Here is a 19,903-nt window from a genome sequence, read left to right as displayed (position 1 = left end):
ATGAATTCATCCAGCTACTGTCGTTTTAAAACATGCCTCTCTCACACCTACGAGGTATAGCGCAGGGTGAGGTACGGGATTAATAAAGATGCATGGTCCCGAGAGACTGAGATGGACAGATGGTGACAGAGTGAAGATGAGTCTCTCTACAGCAGACCTCTGCCCAGAGCTCACCCTCCTTTTTTTCTGCTACATCTAGATTTCAGGTGGCCAATTCTCCATAGAGTTGTTACCTTGGAAACAGCACCTTATGTATTTATAGAGGGGGGACTGGGGAGAAATGGAGAATGGAGGGCAGGAGACAAGACATGGAAAGTGATACATGTAAGAGGTAGCAACAGAAGCGGATGCAGCTCTTCCATTAATTACTAAGTCCCTTTTAATGAACGGAGGGCAGCCTATGATGTCATCATTGCACACACATCATCCCTTTTATTCTGAAATATGTGCGATGACCTGATCTCATACTGTTTTTATTAGAGGTTTTAATGCTTTGTAATTAATGTTGAGCTGATATTAAAGATGTCTTCTCACAGCACTTTGAATCGGAATCCCTGTCAGTAGTTTAACACATTTTCCAACCCTCAAGTATACTGACATCATTTTCAGACATAATCTTCCTCAAGCACCCAGTGAAGAAACCCTTTGTTCCAATATGTTCCTATAAGCCCTACTGACAACTTCGATAACCTACCTTATGTTCCTTTAGTTGCCACTGCAACCAAAACAGCATTGCCCTTTTCGACCCAGGCTCCATTTATGCGAGCTATCCAGGTAGAGACAACGTCAATACTACCTACCCTTCCGCACGGCCCCCTTTTGGCCTCCACATTCAACCGTGTAGACTGATGACCAGCAAGAGCCATTGGGGTTGCCAAGTGGGACCCTCCGTTCCCAGTTGTATCAGCCCAATTCATCGCAAAACACCTTGGAAAGGCAAGCCAGAGCCACCCCCCTTCATGCTACCTCCCTCTGCCCACCGTACACACACACACACACACACACACACACACACACACAATTTCTCTATCTTACCTCCCCAACAACATGGCCCCTAAAGGCCCCCACGACCAAAATGCAACTATCCCTGGTGCCAACATTCTGAAAAAAGAACAACTGCAAAGAGAACACAAGAAAAAAATGTAGCAACTGGAAAAAGTCTGTAGAGAGATCTGAGAAAAGGGTGGGGAAATAGAGCCAGGTTTCCCTTTTGCTGAAGGGGAAAAAATCTAATAAATCCGAAATGAGTCTGAAGTAATTATTATAAAATATGTAGAATCACACTCACTGCACGCACACATACTGCGTCAAACTTGACCTTTAGCTCTGTCCACTCCATCTCACCTTGATGTGTGACATCACACCACGTTTCACAGCACATTAACCCCTCAGTCACCCGTGATGTCAACTTTTCAGCAAGCCTTTTTGCACTTCCCTGAAGACCATTTTCCCTTTTCCTCCCGAGGAGGCAGTAACAAAGAACACTTACTAAACTTCTCTCCTGAAGTACAGTTTGGAGATGGTGTATTTACTCTATGTGCTGCTTTGTGTTACTTAACATGTCAAAGGGAAATTTGTCACTGTATTGTAATGTATTGTAAGCTGTGGTTACTTGCTTCTTGCTTTATTTCATATATAGAAAACATTAAATAGGCTATTTAAACTGGCCTTATAAAGATCAAGTCACTGGTTCGGAATCCGTTTGGCTTGTGATCCTCCAGCCATGACTTTCAGGCAGTTCTACTCAGGTGAGATATTCTCTAAAGTAGCTTAGTTCAAATCAAATGGTATTAATATTTATCACAAAATTTGCTATGCTTTGCTAGCAGCGAAAAAAAAGGTGCATTTTTTATGCCAAACCTTTCAATCGGCTACAACATTTGCTTTCTATACATTCTCAGTGCATGCACATCTAACATTAATGGTCAACCGTGTTTCTTGGCGTGAGGAAGTCACAGAAGGTCCTCAGCAGTGGGTCTGTGGCTGCGCTGGTATTTTAAATCTTGTCTATCCATCCACCCACACACACCAAAGGAAACAGAGTTCACCAGTCTCTGCACCTTTCCATCGAGCCAAGTCATTTCTAGCCTTTCACATTGCCATGGAAACACAGGATTTGTCCAGTTGATTGGCAATGGACTAACGCCGAGGCCAAGAACTCTTCGATTTCATGAAACAGCTGAAACTGTAGTCTTGGGGTTGAAGAAAGATTTTCACTGTCTCAAACAAACTAGATTATTATTTATATAACTGGATCATTAAATATGAATAACCTCTGCCAATAAATGCAGTCATTTGTATGATATTAGTTAGTATTACTATTTATATAAAGCATATATTCCATTTGTAAGGGATTAAATAGCCGACATAAAACATAATTTGGATTCTTGGGTGTGCATGTTAAGTGTTCATTCATCTTGATGTTGATGGTTGAACTCTTTTCTTTTTTATATAGGCTACATTTGTTTACTTTGAGCAAGATGTTAAACCTTAAAGTTGTTAACAATGAACAAAAGTTATTAACCGACCTTCGTTCAATTAAACATCAACTTTGGCTGAGAAACTGATTTTGAAGCCCGTCTCTATGGGAGTGAAGACACACTGCTGCAGCAAACTGTAGTAACTCTATTGTAATGTTTCTGACACTTTCGTAGCAAAACCCATTCATTTATTGTTATTATTTTATTGTAGCCAATATATTTTACAAATATAGACTAATACAAATATGCATCCACAATTACAGTCCCAAAATAACCTGCCTACTTACATTACCTTTAAAGATAGAAAGAAAAACATAAGAAAACATCTTCACAAGTGGGAGGTAAAAAAAAATAAAAAAATCTCACACCTGCCGCTCGGCACTAGCTGTGACATATATCATATCAAACATACCCTCAATTAAAAGGCGGTTTAATTAAAATATGTGAGTTCATTTCTCCCCTCCATGTGAACTTTGAACAAAACTCATCTCATCCAATGTCCCCGTCATTTTTTTACAGTCACTTCGACTTCAGCTGCGAGCTTTGTGCCAAAAGGCAATGTTACCTTTTGTTTGAGGTAAGTACGAAGACAGTCAATGTTTGTTGTTTGTTTTAATTTGGAAGCTTTTACCAACCATCAAGGAGAGGCTCCTGCTGGGCTAGCTGCTTCTACCTAACATCATACACTGTAAATGGTTTTACCCAGCTTTAGCCATAGACTGTAAATATAATAATTGTGCAAATGGTTTTACCGTCTGTGTTCAATAAATAATAATAATAATAATAACATGTAGCCTACCGTGGCTTAAATGCATAATTTAAAAAAAAGTTTGTACCAGAGTTAGCTACTGGCCAACTGAAATGCTCATTTTGCAGCACATATGACACGACATTTTATTATTTTGTTAACCATTATTGTTTGATTAATCAGCTTGTAAATAACCATTAATGTTGTTGCTGATTGTGGTGGGTGTAATTTAATGATTTAACATGTTGTTAGGCAGTTACAGCAAAGCATATTTAGTGAAGTGAATTTATATTTTATTTTAAAAAGTAAGCCACATGATGTAAAGGATAAGCCTACAATAAAGTAACAAATACTGACAAGAACACTAAATGCATGGTATAAAGGCAGGAGGTTGCAAAAATGTAGTTTTTCTCTCAGTAGATAGGCTACCTCAATTTTGTTGATGCAGTTTCAATGAAGTAAAAATGTTGACACGACATCATATACTCAACCTTTTCTTTCTTATCATAACATCCTACAGTGAAGCAATCCATAAATATTTATAAAACGGTGCATAACAAAGGAAAGAAACAATGAACAATATCAGTAGAAAGATATGCAGACATTAAATGAGGTCAGGTTGAATCCTATAGCACCCATTTTTTTTATAATCTGTTCACTAAAATCTCATAAGGACTTGGCACCCTTAATGTGAGCGTTGAAGTCATCCCAGATCCGACTGGTTGTTAGCGCCTCAAACTTGATGAATAAATGAACCTAATTATTTAACCACTGGTTATGGGCATAAATTCTTCTGCCATATATTATTTTCTTTTTCTTGGTTTGCCCAATGGCAGTCTGTAGTAGAAGGAAATATTGTGTTCTAGCTGCAGGAATGTAAACATGTTTATTTGTCTTCCACGAAGGCAGAGCTATGCTTTATGTATCTTCACTTTAAATGTTATCTCGTTTTCCCTATCTGCACTAAAACTACAGTCAGCCATGTCCTGTACATGTTTTTGAACTTATCCATTCTGATGATCTTCTGTTGCTTATCAAAATATTTCTGAAAAGAGGTCGTCTGCTGCGACCCTGCATTGTCTGTTAGGATTATGTGCTTCCAAATGGACGTGTTTGGCAGTCAGTACATTTATGTACAGTTAGAAAAAGTTTATTTTTTTGTGTTAGTCAGACTAAAAATTGACTTTTAGAATCCATGAAAACATGTTTGTCAGGCTGAAATTATGCTAAATCTGGAAGCTGGATTAACTAGATAATTGGGTTTGGGATTGATTGACTCATGCATGTTAGACCCAAACTGGCCTATAGGCGTTCTGCGCATACTCAACAGTTCCCGGCATAAATGCATAGCTTAACAGAAGTCGCTCTGTAGACTGTCTTCAGATATCACCATAAACTAGAGGGTAAGCGTGCATCATTTGTATCAAAAGTAGAGCGCAGATTATGTTTAGAATATGCAGAGCTGTAATGTTGTTTACTTTTTCATTGACATACAACCAGTTAGCCACTTTCTAACTTCTCACCAAGGTCAGCTGGAAGAAGGTTTGATAGTTACTAGCTGGAAGGGCGCATATCCCCACCTTTAGTAGCTTACACAGACATACTTACATACATAAATCGATTGTCCTGAGTCCAGTTCAATCTAGCATGCAAATGTACTTTTCTGTGTGCTAAAAACCTTCCATTTCTCCTTATCTTCCTGTTTTTGAGACATTTCTGAAAACTTGTACATTTGAACGAGACACTAAATTGCTGGTATTTGTCAATCTGTGAATGAGAACAGTCAACTGTGTTGTGGCTTTATTATACAGAAGTAAAGGAATTCAGAGTGGAGATGCCGCAACCCACGGTCAGGTCAAGTGTTTACTCATACAAACAAATTCATGAACCTTCCCTTTAAGGTTGTGTAGAGGCAAGTGTTTGCAACATGATTGCCATAATCAACCAGTAAATGTTTATTTTGCCCGATTTACCCCTTTTGTTCTCAGAAAAAAAGGACCCTCACTCTTTCACTCCCTCTCTTGGTAGCTGAAAATCTGATATTAATATGATCATGTGGTTTTTGATGTACTGATAATTTTGATCAAGGTCAGTTTTTTCTATTAAACTGTAATGCGTATTAGGAAGCACGGTGCGTTAATACTTTTGCAGCCACTAGAAACCGCAGTTAATATACTTGGCCAATAAAGCTAATTTCTGATCCTGCATAGCTAATCCGTCTTAGCCGCAGAGCCCCATTTGGATGGCTTGTTGCCTTCACAGCTATCTCAAAGGGCACCCAACTCGTATTATTCAAATCAATGTGGTGGCGTGCATGGATCACAGTCACAGATAAGAGATTCCTGAGAAAAGTTGTGGTGGGCATTGTGTCTAATGCAGTTTTCTGCACACCTTTATTGTAAGCTCGTTTGGACTCGGCTGCTGTAATGTGACTCAATGGTGAAAACATTTTTCTCTATTATTTCCTCAACACTAATGGATAGAAATATTAAAAGGGGTAGATGATAAATGTATTTCATATAACTGGGTAAGTCTTTGTTCATTGTGCATTGCAGGTTTAGCAAATATAAAGAGGAGTGACATTCAGTATTGTGGACATCTAGGCTTATACCTGTTTCCTATATTCCTTATTCCCACAGGATCTTACATGTCGCAATAACGTCAGGTCAATGCGTAGTGCTCTGAAGGTTACAGTGAGACATAAACAACTGTCTACGTAGATGCATGCGGGTGCTGCATATAGAATGTTTTCTGCTTGAAGGAACGATTGATAGACGATTGAGATTCTTTGACAGGTACCTTCTCTCTTTCTTACAGTAAACACCTCTGCTTCCTTCCTACCTAGGTTGTTTTTCACCCCCTGCATCCAAGTCACACTGTCATTGACATTCCTCCCCTGCCCCCTTCTAATAACCTCAGATGGCTAGTTTCCACTGAAGCGAGGGCAGATCTATTGTGCCACTGAATGTGCTGAAGGGTCTCTGGGCTGATGAGCTTGCATTGCTGAGATGGAGAGAAGGAAGAAGGACAACCAGGACAAACTGGGTTCATTTTAACTCCCCAGGGACTAGCAAACATTTATATCAATACATGTATTCAAAACTTGTAAAATTACATCTTAAAGAGCCAAATATTCTTCTATTTGCGTGGCCGGATAATTCACTACACACTATAGCCAGACCCAGAGCAAACAATAAAACAGCAGATGCAATTTTATGGGAAAACAGTTGCAGTGTGCTCATCAACTCCACAGAGCTTACTTACTCAGCAAGTTGCACCTCTGCAATGGGCAGCTTCCTACTCAGGAAATTAGAGGAGCCCTGAGGCAAAACATGCCATCAGCACTACATAACTTCCAACATTGTTTTCCTGAACAATGTATGAGACAGTAATATAGTAGGTGGTTTCAAAAAATAAATGTTGAGGAATATGACCACTGCTTTGTCCTTGGGCTGAGAACTCATTAAACCTGCTGCAGCAGCTTTATGTTTGTCTGTTTACTAGTTGAACACAGCAGCAGGTTATTAAAGAAGAGATCCAATTTGTGCACATGAAGTATTCCACGTCAACATAAGAGGTGGACCAATGAAAAAACCCGCATATGGAAGCCAGTGATATAAAACATTAGATCTTGTTATAGCAGCCTGTTCATGTTACTTATGATTTGCCATTACTGAGAAATTACATAATTACATTTGTTGCCTTGCTGAAGTAACAATTTGGGGTTGATCTAAGCATGTCTTTTTTCGGATTCGTAACAAATGTTAAGTCAAGAAACTTTACAAACAGAGCAAGTCTTGACCTTACTATGTTTGACATATTATCTACAAAGACCCAACATTAATCCGCCGCGAGCACAGCACTAAGCAACATTTAGCAAAGTTACAGTGGCAAAGAAAAAAATTGCCTTTCAGAGGCAGAAACCTCGAGCAGAACCAGACTCATGATGAACAGCCATCAACCAATCTCTGCCTTGCAGCTCTACACTCCTTTTACAGTTGACAGTGTGGGCATTTAGCTGTGTATAAGTGAAAACAGAGAGTTTTATACGTCAGTGAACTAAACCTGTTTTTTCTATATTCAGATATTAATCACCATTTTACATCATATTATATCATAGAGAGGAACAGAGCCAGGACATCTGTACGTGACTAGTACAATTTGAACAGAATCAATCATAATTATTTCTTTTAGTCTCTGTGAGAATATCCAACCGGGACTGAGGATAAGTTTCATAATCCTTCAGGTATAAATGAGTGCTTAGAATTTTACTTGCATACTGTGAGGGCTTCTGGCTGCTTATGAAACGTATTGAAATGAATACTCGTGCCTTTGTGAACTACAAAGGTAGTCCAGACCTATCAAGAAGAAGACAAACTCTTTCTATAGTGTTATGTTTAACGAGGTTGGATTCTGTTTCAGGTGGTTTATATCATGCAGACCAAAAGAGACATTATTCTCATTTTAACAGGCATGTTTAACTGTTAGTTGTATGTCAGCCATTTAAAAGAAGCAGGAGAATGCTCTTCTTTACAGATTAGTACACAGGATCAGCAAAGATGATGTTACTGCTTTAAAGTAGTCGACTCTCTCAGACAATTCTTCATCAGCTATGTTAGGGAATTAAGAAAATGAGTTTAGGTGCCATTTGATGGTGTAAGCTGCTTAAATGTTAACTGTGATATCATCAAGGTCCTGAGCAATCAGGTACTAAACCTATCTGCTCCCTGCAGACATGCAATTTTGTGCACCAGGGGAGGTATTTTCCTACTTTTGCTGCTTTATAATGCGTTAAAAATATCAATAGTTTACCATCTCCTAGTACCAGCCCACACAACAGGGTCTTAATTTAGACTTTTTTTTCCACTTCTGATTATGCAGTAAAACGTAACACTATAATATTATGTATTTGGAAACACTTTGAAAACAATGACATTTGGAAGAAAGGTTTTCTTATACGTCATCACACGTCTTACCTAATATTGACCATCCATTGTCGGGAGGTGTTTCTTTAATGCTGGACATACGACATGATACGATTTCTGACACGTTGAAAACATTCTATTAAACTTACCTTGCCTTACCTTATCGTACCCTACCTTGCCTTACCTTCTGATGATCTTATCTGTTAATTTGTGCTGTTGCAGGGTTTTGTCAGCTTTGTCAGCTCAGGTGGACGGGCGCCAGCTGACAAGCCCGAAGCTATCTGCTCCTTGAGCCTGTGAGCCAGCTGGACATGACGGACAGGCCGATGTGCCGGGTAAGTCATGTGCAGCCTGACCATAAATTATTCATCATTCTCATCATGGCCCCTCTATCCTCTTTTATCTCTCCATCTCCTGGCATTTTACTTTCTCCCCCCCCCCCCCCCCCCCCCTCCTTACTCTCTTAATTCATCAGAAGCCATTAGCTACTTCACAAGGATAACCTCTCACTGTTTGACAGCAACACTCTGTCAGGTGTTGTGGATAAGAGAGAGTCAGTTTCCATGCTCTTCACTACTTTATTCCACTATATCTTTGCTTCCATTCCCTACCTGTAGCTCAGTTTTTGTCCTTTTCTTGTCCTCTATTAGATATCTATTGTTCATGATTGATTTCAGGATGGATTTGTCTCCATTGTGTTTCAAGGGCGTTCTTGAACAGCTGACATAAAGCTGGAGTCTGACCCACTTCTGAACTGTTAGTTTGTTGGCGCCCGGTGTTGACAGAAATCAAAAGAGCGATAATTTACGCTGGCAAACAAACATGCAGCCAGCGTGGAGCTTCAGCCCACAGGGATGCTGACGCCCTCATGAAGCGACCGTCCTCCTCTCTCACCTGCCGCTGCACTCCGGTTGCCATGCCAGTTCTTTACAGCCTTGCCTCAGGCACCGCACAGCTTCATCATTAGTTACTGTTGTCACTGGGGAATATTTCAAGTGTTCACTCAAGTCTCTCCCTTCCTTGCATCACCAGTAACACCCTCCTCCTCCCCAGTCTTTCCCCCATTCCTGGTACAGTAGACGCTTCAAGCATTTCTCCACCCGCTGCCCCCCCCCTGCGAGCTCAGCTTGGGAGCCTCACACAGGACCCTGTCCCTGGACTCCCCTTTATTACCATATCATGAGATGTGCCCTAGGCGTGTAGCAATGCAGCGTGCCGCCTATGTCTTTAAGAGACTGAGAGAGAGAGAGAGAGAGAGAGAGAGAGAGAGAGAGAGATAGAGAGAGAGAGAGAGAGAGGGAGAGAAAATGTTTAATAGGGAAGAAATAAGTCATGGAGAGAGTGGGTGAGAGAGAGTGGGTGAGAGAGAGTGGGTGAGAGAGTGTGAATTTATCATGGGTAAAATTTCCTGCCTCATTCTTCGCTGTGTGCTGAGCATCCCTGCACCGGCATGCACAGTCTCCTAAGGCTCATAGTGCAGAAGAGTATGCCCCTCTCTCTCTCTTACACACAAACACATACACTCAGGCTCCTCCACTCAAACCTCTCCCTCTCTCACACACACATACACACACACACGTGCTCGCAGTCACACACGCGCAGTGCTGTCGGGAGCTGCCGCTGCTGGACCACAGCCATCTCGCGAAGGAGGTTCCATCAGAGGGAAGAGAAAGCCGGAGCGAGAGCGAGACAAAGGGAAGGAGGACAGTAGAAGGAGAGGAGCGAATAGGAGCGCGGGGACCGGCACAAGGAAGGAGCGACCGAGCAGCTTTGTGAAGAACAGAAAGCGAGGGACAGGAGGAGGGAGGAGGAGAGAAGGGAGAAAAAAAAAAAAAAAAAAAGAGGAGGGGGAACAGGAAACGCGATCACTTTTCAGCTGCAACGGTCCGTGTCGCAGCATGGGCAATGCACCATCCCAAGGCATGTCAACCCTTTTTCTCTTTGCATACTTGTGTGTAGCAGGTATCTTTTTGATTCTGCGTGTTGTGATCTCCAGCCAGCTGGCTGTCCTCCTGTTACACTCTGTGGAGGCAGAGGATGGGGGTTGGGCGGAGGGCTCGTGGAGAGTGATGCTGTAAGGTAGCATCAGTTAATGGTCAGAGGGGAGAGGCTCGCAGGGATGTTCAATACAAGGATGAGGTGCTGGAGGTGCTGGGAACACCAGGTGGAGGCAACATTTGTGGGGGCAGCAAAGAAATTGGAGGTGGGCTGTTGTAGAGCAGAAGTACCACCAGTGTAGCAGGTGGTGCTGGTGGGTGGGTGGGTGGGTGTGCGTGTATGTGTGTAAGAGAGAGGGAGGTGAATGGTAGAGATTTCTTCTGTGTGTGTAGTTGAGCGTAAAGTGTGAAATTGTGTTAGGTAATGTATGTGTGTGTGCGTTGTGTTTTGGAGTAGCTTGTTGCAACCACATGGACGACCTCTGGGAAGTGAAGCTCTCCAAAGGGTGTGTGTTGGGGAAAAAAAAAAAAAAAAAAGATGAGAAGAAACAAACATCAATATGACAAATAAAATAATTGGTTGATTTAATATTTTCATTAATGAGGGGATTAGGCTGCTTTGCACTGACTGAATGGGGGGATGGTGTTATTTAAACGGATGATTGGGTGGGTCAACTCCTTCATGTGATGGTGTATTTATTCCCCTTGGGCCTCTGTTCTTCTCTGTTTTTTTTCTTCCAACCCCTGCATTCTTCTTATCGTCTCTGTCTTAACGAGCCTTTCGGTGAAATACCAGTTGCGTGTCTTTTATGCTGTGCTTGAATATAAACCTTACGTCTCTGGATCCTGTTTGGAGGCAGGCGTAATTTCTTCTCGATGTGTATGTTCTAGAATTCTACATTTACTATATGCAGGACATTTTGGTTTGTGTCCTATAGTGTGACACCTGTGTAAAAGGTTGAGGGGGGGTGTAAATATTCAATATTGAGACAAACAATATGAAAAAAGAGTGCAAAGGGGCGTGGGGCTAAAGTCAGAAAGATTTGAGGAAAATACACCACCTCTCCTGGGATTGAAGGGCCTCTATGACAGCATCAGAGGTAAATCGGCTATCCAGATGTAAGAAAATCGAGGTGAAAAGGGCGAACCCTCACTTTTCAGAGAGATTGGCAGCACAACACAGCTCAGGGATTCATCCACCTTCATTCCCCACTCTTAACTCTTCATCGTCTCTCACCTATATCTCTCCCCCCCCCCCTTTCTCCCCTCCTCTTTGTCCCTGGCTTGTCTGTCACCCAGGGACAGTCTGGCATTTAGTGGGTAAGGGGACGGGACAAGAGATAGAGGCTGTAAAAAGAGGAGGAAAGAATGAATGGTGGTTTGAAGGAACATATAAAAGGGTTGGCACGTAGATGGACAGGTAAGATGCAAATTAAAATCACTTTAACTTTGTTGAAATCATTTTTGGGGGATATTTTAAGGACTCAAAACACAGTGGAATAGTGAACGGCTCTTTTAGTCTGCTTGCTTGTGAGATTCTTCTCAGATGTGCTTGGTGTAAAATATTGATGCCCTAAACTTGTCTGGTCAGTTTTTGCTGCTGTGTTTTGCCTTTTTTTTTTTTTTTTTTGCAGGATGACCTTTTGAAGATTTCAGTTCTTCTTTCTTCAAGTTGATGTTTAAATTCTCTTGTCAGACAGTCACATCAGTCTCTTAAAGACAGAGGAAATCAGTTTGAGGCTCAGGTGGTGACAGACACAAGCTGTGACCTTTTTTTTTTTTTTTTTTTTACTGGCCAGAGGTCTGTATGTTCATTGGATTTTTGGCTTTATCGCTGTTAACATTGTAATCAGTGGCTATTCTATGAACATTTTTAATAATGTGCTAATGAAATGCTGTTGGGCTCATTAAAGCGGCTAATTACACTTGATGCAGCCAAAGACAACTGCCACAAGCCATGCTAATGTTTTAGCTCTGCATCCATCCATAAGTGAGCCAGGAATGTCCCAGATCAGACTCAGCTTTGCCAAGGTAGTCCGTAAAGAAGTATTACATTTTGGTATTTTTGGTTTCACAACTCCCCAGCATAGCACATAGGAGCATCTTTATAAACCCATTAGAGTTGTATCAGTTCACACGGCTTGACTAAACCGTAGAGAATAGATTAAGCAGAGTCAAGTATAAAACCCAGTATTACTCTGCTGGAGAGCAAACGCTTATCGTAATATTACCATTGTGCCGAGACATTTATTCCTCCATGTTATACCTCGTATGTTCAGCCGAGGTTTTATGTCAACACACGTCTGTCTCTGCCCAGATCCTCTCTAGTGAGGCAGAGCCAGAACAGACACGAGTCCTGCAGTGACTGAGAGGCTGTTATGCTGCATGTTACAGCGATGCTATACTGTATGAAAGACTGGTGAAGATATAGACATGGTGTGGGCGTAGAGGGTATGTGACCAAGAAGAGAATGTTTTTGTATGGAAACATGCTGGTAATGGATCAATTAAAAAAAAACAAAAAAACATTTGGAGTTAGACCACTGCTGTATTTTCTCTGATAGGTTTGCATTTGATCACAGACAATGTGGAGGATTTTGACTTGACATTGGCACAGAAATGCTGAAAACACCATGTCACACTCAATACTGCGTTTGAATTTACAGTACTAGTCTGGACGAAGGAGGAAAAATCGTCTTTTTAGTGAGTTTAGTCATTACTGTTAATGTATATTTAGAGCGCGGTTCTTAGTTTCAAACTCATGTAAGATACATTCAAGCAGCGTTAAGGAAAAGTAGCTGATAAACGCTTGTCTTCTTGGATAATGCGTGTAGTTTGAAAACCAGCTGATCCTTGCTGGTCTGCTCATCATCCTTTCTTTTCAGAGGACAATGCTGAAAGCAAAAGACAGGTGGACTGTGCCAGGTCATGTCATCATGCGCCTTTCGGATATTTATCTAACATGCGAGGACATTGCCTCAATTGAACCAGGTTACATCACTGTCTTTGTTTAAGTTGATTCAAGAACGGATCAGTTCACAAACAACACGCGTTTCTGGTGGAAATGGTCGTCTATTTTCAAATCCACACTCCGTACAGTCATGTGTGGATCTCAGTATGTTTGTGTGTTCATTGTCTTGTACTCATGCACCTGCTCTTTCCCTGAGTTGTATCACACAAAGCCACATGATGCTGCCTTGTGATTGGCTAATGATGATGCAATGTTTTATGGCAGATGAGCTGCATGTTATGTGGGCATTTCCGAAAGTAATTGACCCTGCTGGGAATAGCATCTGCCGGAGTAGTTCTGATTTAAACAAAATTCTGCTCAACAAAATATTAACATGTCAAACAGATTCCCGAAACATTCAAGAGCACAACCTTGCATGCATAAATGAGGCCGAGCACACGATAGTCGCGACGTAGAAAAATACCAGACGTCTCTTTCAAAAGCAGCAAGCTGGCCATTATGTTTGGTCTGCTTCATGCAGCGTCCTGATCACAGCAAGTTGAAAATGCAGCGCTGCTTGAGCTCGACATATGTGCTCCCACATGCATGTGTGCAAATATGTGCTCAGCTTTACTGATACATGCAACATTAAGGAGTAAACTAATGGAAGCATGCTTTAATCTCACTTAATTATTCTGTGAGAAAATGATCACAGCAGGGCCGGTCTGTCTTCACATCTCATTTAAAATGTATTTGTCATTTTTCCAAGATTGTTCATGGATGGGAACTCTTGTGAACTTGAGGTTGCAAGTCCGAAAACCAAACTCTTTGAACATCCTATGTGCTTTTACTTCAGGAGCTCGTGGCTAATGATGATGAGCTCTCACACGCAGCAGTTGTAAGCACACCAGTTAGCTCTGAAGGTCATTAATGATTTAAGAGTTTAAATATTACATATATTAATCAAGGTCCTTGTTTTCAGGCCACAATCATGTGCAGGGCAGATTTTAATGTTAGTGCTGATAACTTTTGGGTCATTTTTTGACCCATCCTAGTGAAATTGTCATTTAATGACAAAGAGAAAGAAAGATGTATGAATTATTAAAATACAGTTAGATGGTTTTATACTCTCTGATGGAATTACAAGTAAATCTAGTTTCACTTAATTTGACCTTTTCAGTAAAAACCAAATAGAAAAAGATTAGTTGAGCTGTTACTGTTGCTTGAACGACCCTTGACCTTTTTTCCCCCCTCAAAGCAAACTGGTCTCACTGTTTAATTAATCAAAGTTTTATACCAAACACACAGGTCCAACATGTTCTACTTGGATGAATTACGTTTAAAATTCTCAAACTTAATAAAATATACAAATATAGCCTTTTGACTTTGCTGTTTATGTAGGACTTCATGAAATGACTTGGTGAAAATGTTGTTTGTTCTTGTCTCCAACACTTCTGCCTTCAGCCTCTGAATAGATATTTAGAAGTTTGAGGATCTGCTTTTGGCCACATTGTTACCAAAAATACAATTTATTAGTCATGTCACAATTTAATTCAGTGTTTCTCCTTGATTTAACATTCATTAGGTACCAAGGGAACAGCGAAAAACTGATTTAAAATTTTGGGAACATTGTGGCTAGATTTAAATGACTGATCTGCTAAAATCAGAGAGAGCTTCAATTTATTGGAAACAGTATAAACCAAGCTGTAAAGGCCTGTGACTGATCATGGTTATAAATAACACAAAGAGCAGTATCTTTATTGATCCCCAAACAGAAAGGTTCCCTGTATGTTGGAAAGAAAGGCGCTCTCCTCTAAGTCAATGTCTGGTGTTTTGATGAGCCATCCATCCATCTCTGATGGAGGTGTAATGAATGACTAATCTCATGGGTTGGATTAGATCACAGATTTGTGTTATGGATCGGATTGTCTTTCAGATCGCCTATTCTTGCTGTGAATAGCATGTTAGCTGTAATCTCCCAGAAAATGAGCACTTATGAGCTTTGACATTGTTGAACATATAACATACGCACACACGCTGTTCATTGAGCAGATGTGTGTGTGTGTGTGTGTGTGTGTGTGTGTGTGTGTGTGTGTGTGTGCGTGTGTGTGTGTGTTACTGGCTTCTCCTGCAATGCATGTTGTGCGACTTAGACAAAACACCAAACAGGGAGCTTGTGATTGGAGATATCTTCCGTTTTAGGACTAAACACAAACACAGAGGTTTGTTTAGTTTACACCAGAGACTACAGCCGTCTGTGAAGTGACGGTTTTAATGTAACGCTAATGATCTTTGTCACACACACCCTCCAGCTGACACCTGACATGGTGAGAGCGAGAGGAGGAAGCACTGTTTGATTCTGAGTAACCATACACACTGTGATAGCAACACTTTAAATGTAAAAGTGTTTGCAAAACCAGCAAACATTTTTTTTTAAGTAGACTCGACAATCTTCATAATTTAACATGGGGATCCATGCACTACTTTTTAAACGCTGTTTATTTTTCACAGAGACTCTGAGACATTGATCCGAGGATCATCTAAGCTGCTCTTTAATAATAATTCCTTCTTTGCTCCTGTTGCGGACGGTTTTCTCACATCAACGCACATTTGTCTTTGTGCACGTGCAAAAAAGTAAAGTTGAATCCCTTTGTTACTTTCTGTTCAACTTGTCAGGCTAACCTTAATGTGCCTGTAGCTTGTTGGTTAACTGGCAATACAATTACCCCATAGCAGCTTGTATAACATGGTCCTGGAGCGATTATACTGCGGGTCCACTGGGCCAATATTTACTCATTATCCTGTAGCCTTTCTTGGCTCGCAGAGCTTTAGTTGGTCTACAGTGATCTGTTTGAAAAGTCTCAGTGCCCTAATGTGCTCCTTGAAAGCTCCAGCCTGTGAGTCATAAAAACAACTTGTCGTGTATTAAGGTGGGCTGTGGTGAGACATTACAAAATGGACACTAAATCAAAAGTAGTTTCTGCTGACTATTTGAGAGTGGGAGGGGTATAAAGCTACTTTGTGCAGCAGTAAGAGCACAGAAAGGTGTGTATTTATTGTCATATGCGATAAGAAAAAGTCCTTATGTATAACCGTATCAAAATGAGTTAACACATCCTGGCAATTAAACCCTGCAAAAATGCCACTTTTCTGTTTGTTGGCCTTTTGTCAGATTATCCATCTGTTAAAACCCTACTAGTAATAATGATAAACACTATTTGAAGGTGGCATCTGTTTTGCTTTGTCGACAGTTGGTACATTACAGTTCAATAAAGGAGAAATAATGACCTATTTGAATATAGCAGGTAAAGGCATTTACTTGGCTTGAGAGATTAAAGATCAAATGTTGGATCTTTTGAGAAATCATCAGTTTTTCCTGCAGGAATGTGAAATAAAGCTGCAGCCCAATTGGCAATTAGATCAATTTTACATCGAAATACAGACTTTACCAGGGTGTCAGCCTGAGCAGATGATGAAAACATTTTAATATTAGCACATTATAGAATAGATGTCCTTAAGGCCCAACTAGCCTGTGGCTGTCAGTACTCCCAGTACTGTGTGTATTTTCAGGATGAAGAAAACATACTCATTAAAGCTCACACGGTGTATTTGGCTGAATTTTATCATCAATTTATCAATCCTAAGCTTGGCAGCTGTAAAAAAAACAAAAAAAAAACACAGGTTTTTAGAGAGCAAGTGTGTGCATGAACGTTTTGTTTTCACTTTATTTTAGTGTTATAATTAAATACTAGCAGTTTCAAACATTCACTCACTGAGACCCACCTGATATAGAGAATGCAGCCTCTGAACTGAAGATAATAGGGGTTGGATTTTTTTAATGGACAATGTAAAATATATTTTGTTTTACTTCCTAGGATCGATAATCAGAATGTTTATGTGTTTCCTGAGAAACAAGCTGACATCAGCCCATAGCAGCCGAAAGACAAAAAACAGCAAACGATGCAAGCGTTGTTTCTTTCTTTCAGGTTAAATGAAAAAGCCATAACTCTGTGTCATCCCCCATCAGTCTCTCTGATTGGACCGGCTTTTACATGAAGAAGAAAAATAGAAAAATTAACAATCGTTGTTCCATCCTCAGCAATAGAAGACATCTGGTGGCTGCATGTTGTTTGTATTTGTTTCAAATAACTGTCTCACCTCTGAAGCGTTGCATAGCTAGCTAATTAGTCTGTGTTCTTAGGGAAGACAAAACATCGGGCGAGGTGTTTGGATCCAGTAAAATGCAGGTATTCATTTCAGCTTAGTGAATGTGCTTGTAGCAGGAAGCTGCTGAGATCATTGATTAAAGTTAGCCTACTAGCGTGAGCTGCAGTTAGCTTGCATGCTCTGGAAGTACATTTGTCTTTTTGCAGAGCTGTTCCCAATGAAGAGAGAGCAAAATGGTCTGTGTACTTGTGTGGCAACCGCTGCACCCAGCGTCTTTTCAGAGTGTTTAGAGGGATTGTCGCTCTGGGCGCTACTGCAGAAACATCTCAGCCTGTACTGTTCAGTAAGTTGCTTTATGTTGCTTCTCCAGGCAACCAATCATATCCTAGATCGGGCGGGACTTGGCGCCCAGGTAACAAAGAAAACTGATGCATGTCAGATAATCATCACAGAGAAAATGAATTCATGGTAACAGATCACCTGGATGTTGCAGCTGAGTGTTTGATAGAAAACAAATGGATGATAAAAAAGAAAAGACTAATGGCCTGACATGTGCATAGTTTTTGGAATTATTACTCATGATATTTCCGTCTCTACTAGTGTATTCTTCAACTTTCTTTATTATAAAAGGAAAAGAGAATCACATGAATCAATACTATCAAATCGCAGTACTTGTTGAATGGCATACACATTGGATTGGCACTGAAGAATCTTGTAAAAATCAAAAGCATATTGTTCCAGCATGAGACGATAACCCCACTCTCTGATTTTTTTGGGGTCTTTTTACGGTCACTGTCTCTATTCGCCACGTTTTAGTCATCCATAATTAAGCTTCATCCAGGTGGAAAACAAAGCTTGATGTTTGATGAAATGTGTTCATTTGCTTTCTTGTTGAAACATAGTTTGAAACCTCTCCCATGGCTGTACAGCAAATATAGAGCAACAAAAAACGATGCTCATCTTAGCGTTGTTTTTCGATGATGGAACATAAAATATTCTAGTTGAACAAAGTGGTCTAGCATGCGTTTTAACCTCACCTGGTGTTTAGTTGCACCTGAAATAGCAGCATGCATACAGTCTGCTTTTATTATTCTGTAGAAATAGGGCACAACGTGTCACATACAAATAGATCTGCCTCCTTCCTGTACACGGGGCCAGCAGCAGTCTAAACATAGGAAATGCAGATCATGTTGCACTGTTCTCCTTCCCGCAAAGGTTGTATTTTATATCACAGGCATGTTTTGTGGTTCTTATTAAACATTTAAAACCAGGTTAATGCTTAAACGGATTCAGAGAGAGTTGAGCCGAATCACTTACGAACATGTCACCTTCAGTAGTGTCTCAGTCTGATTTAGCCTACATCTGGCATAAAGACTCATTTCTGAATCCATGTCACTTTTCAAAGAGTGGCTGAGCTGAAGAAACATAAAAACCTGACAAAGGGAAGCAAGGGAAGCTTTCAGAAGAAAGGTTGAAGGAACGAAGGGAAAGAGTTAGTGGCTATAAAGATGGCGGTGGTGTTAGTGAGGCACTAGAAAGAGCAGTAATAGTCTTCTTTCTTCTCACACAGACCATTTCCTCCTACGTTCTCCTCCCATCACTTCTGATTTTCATTCCCAAGATGCTCAGGCAGGAATACAAAGCAGGCAGCGCAGGCTCTGATGATTTTTGGCAGATTAGCCTCCTTCTGCTCCCGACTGGATCCAAATATCCCTCATCTCATTCTGGTCTCGGTCTCCTAAGACTCCTTCACCATCTCCCTCTTTTGCCCTTCTTCTGTGCAAGACTCTCTCGGTTCAGACCAAAGGTTGATTTATCAAAATGTAACGAGAGATCCGGCATAACTTTGAGAGTTAAAGCATCAAATATTTCTGTGCTGCCTTGGGGCTTGGCTGCAATTTAACTTTCCATCTTTTGCTCCCAGTCAACATTTAAACCTCCATCACATTAACTGACAGTTGTGTACCAGTCTCAATCTCCTAAATTGCCCATTAATTTCAGTCTGCATGTATCCTTGTGGGTGTAGTCTCCTTCATGCTATGGCAAGTCTCTGCAGCAAAAAAAAAAAAAAGAAAAAAAAAGAAGCTGTGCTCTGCTGCAACCTTGTGGATCACTTTTTTCCATTTCCTTCCTAATTTTCCCCACCAGGAGCTACCCTTCTCACAAGGAAACCAATTCCTACATTATCGCCTGCTAATATTCATGTAATGACTTGTAACCGGCTGGGAAGCGGATACAGACTTGCATTATCCAGTAGTCCAGCCAAGCTTCAAAGATGGATTTTCTGTAGCGAGGGACCACTTCCTGTCATAAACCTTGCATGTGAAATCCATGCATGAGCCCAAACCCTGTGCCGCAAACTGTTAAGGGAGCCGGGTATGAAAAGGTCAGCACTCTTGTCCCCTGACACAGTCCTCTATCCGCCTGGTTCCACCGGCGTTTGCGTCCTCTGATTGATTAGCTGTGTGCATCCATCTCCTCAGTGAAAAGCATTAATGGGGAAGAAGGGCCTCTAACATAGTGCGTAGCATTGGCAGTTTTGAAACATCGCCTGTGACCAACAGAATTACACGACAGGCAGGAGAGATATAAACGCTTAGCGAGATTCTCCGAGATTATGAGCGGAGAAAGTGTTAAGATGGACTGGTTTTCTGACTGCACTGAGCAGTGGGTGAGGGAAACAGAGAGGCAGGAAAA

General features: G+C 40.9%; 1 protein-coding gene across 8 annotated transcripts in view; it reads left to right on the top strand.

The window, feature by feature from the left end:
* The first annotated feature begins 9,532 nt into the window (after positions 1–9,532).
* Positions 9,533–19,903, top strand: part of srcin1a (SRC kinase signaling inhibitor 1a) — a 94,584-nt gene continuing 84,213 nt past the window's right edge. For 6 of the 8 annotated variants that reach the window (XM_065964287.1, XM_065964280.1, XM_065964284.1 and 3 more), the window contains exon 1: positions 9,535–10,073. In XM_065964287.1, coding sequence (XP_065820359.1) covers positions 10,052–10,073 — 22 coding nt within the window. In that variant the 5' untranslated portion in view covers positions 9,535–10,051. Of the gene's footprint in view, positions 10,074–19,903 lie in introns of all 8 variants that reach the window. The other 2 variants (XM_065964279.1, XM_065964286.1) reach the window with 2 other exon arrangements.

Source organism: Labrus bergylta, chromosome 16 (assembly GCF_963930695.1).
Source record: "Labrus bergylta chromosome 16, fLabBer1.1, whole genome shotgun sequence".
Classification (NCBI taxonomy): Eukaryota; Metazoa; Chordata; class Actinopteri; order Labriformes; family Labridae; genus Labrus; species Labrus bergylta.
Note: the sequence above shows the minus strand (reverse complement) of the source record. Positions and strands in the feature narration are given on the sequence as shown.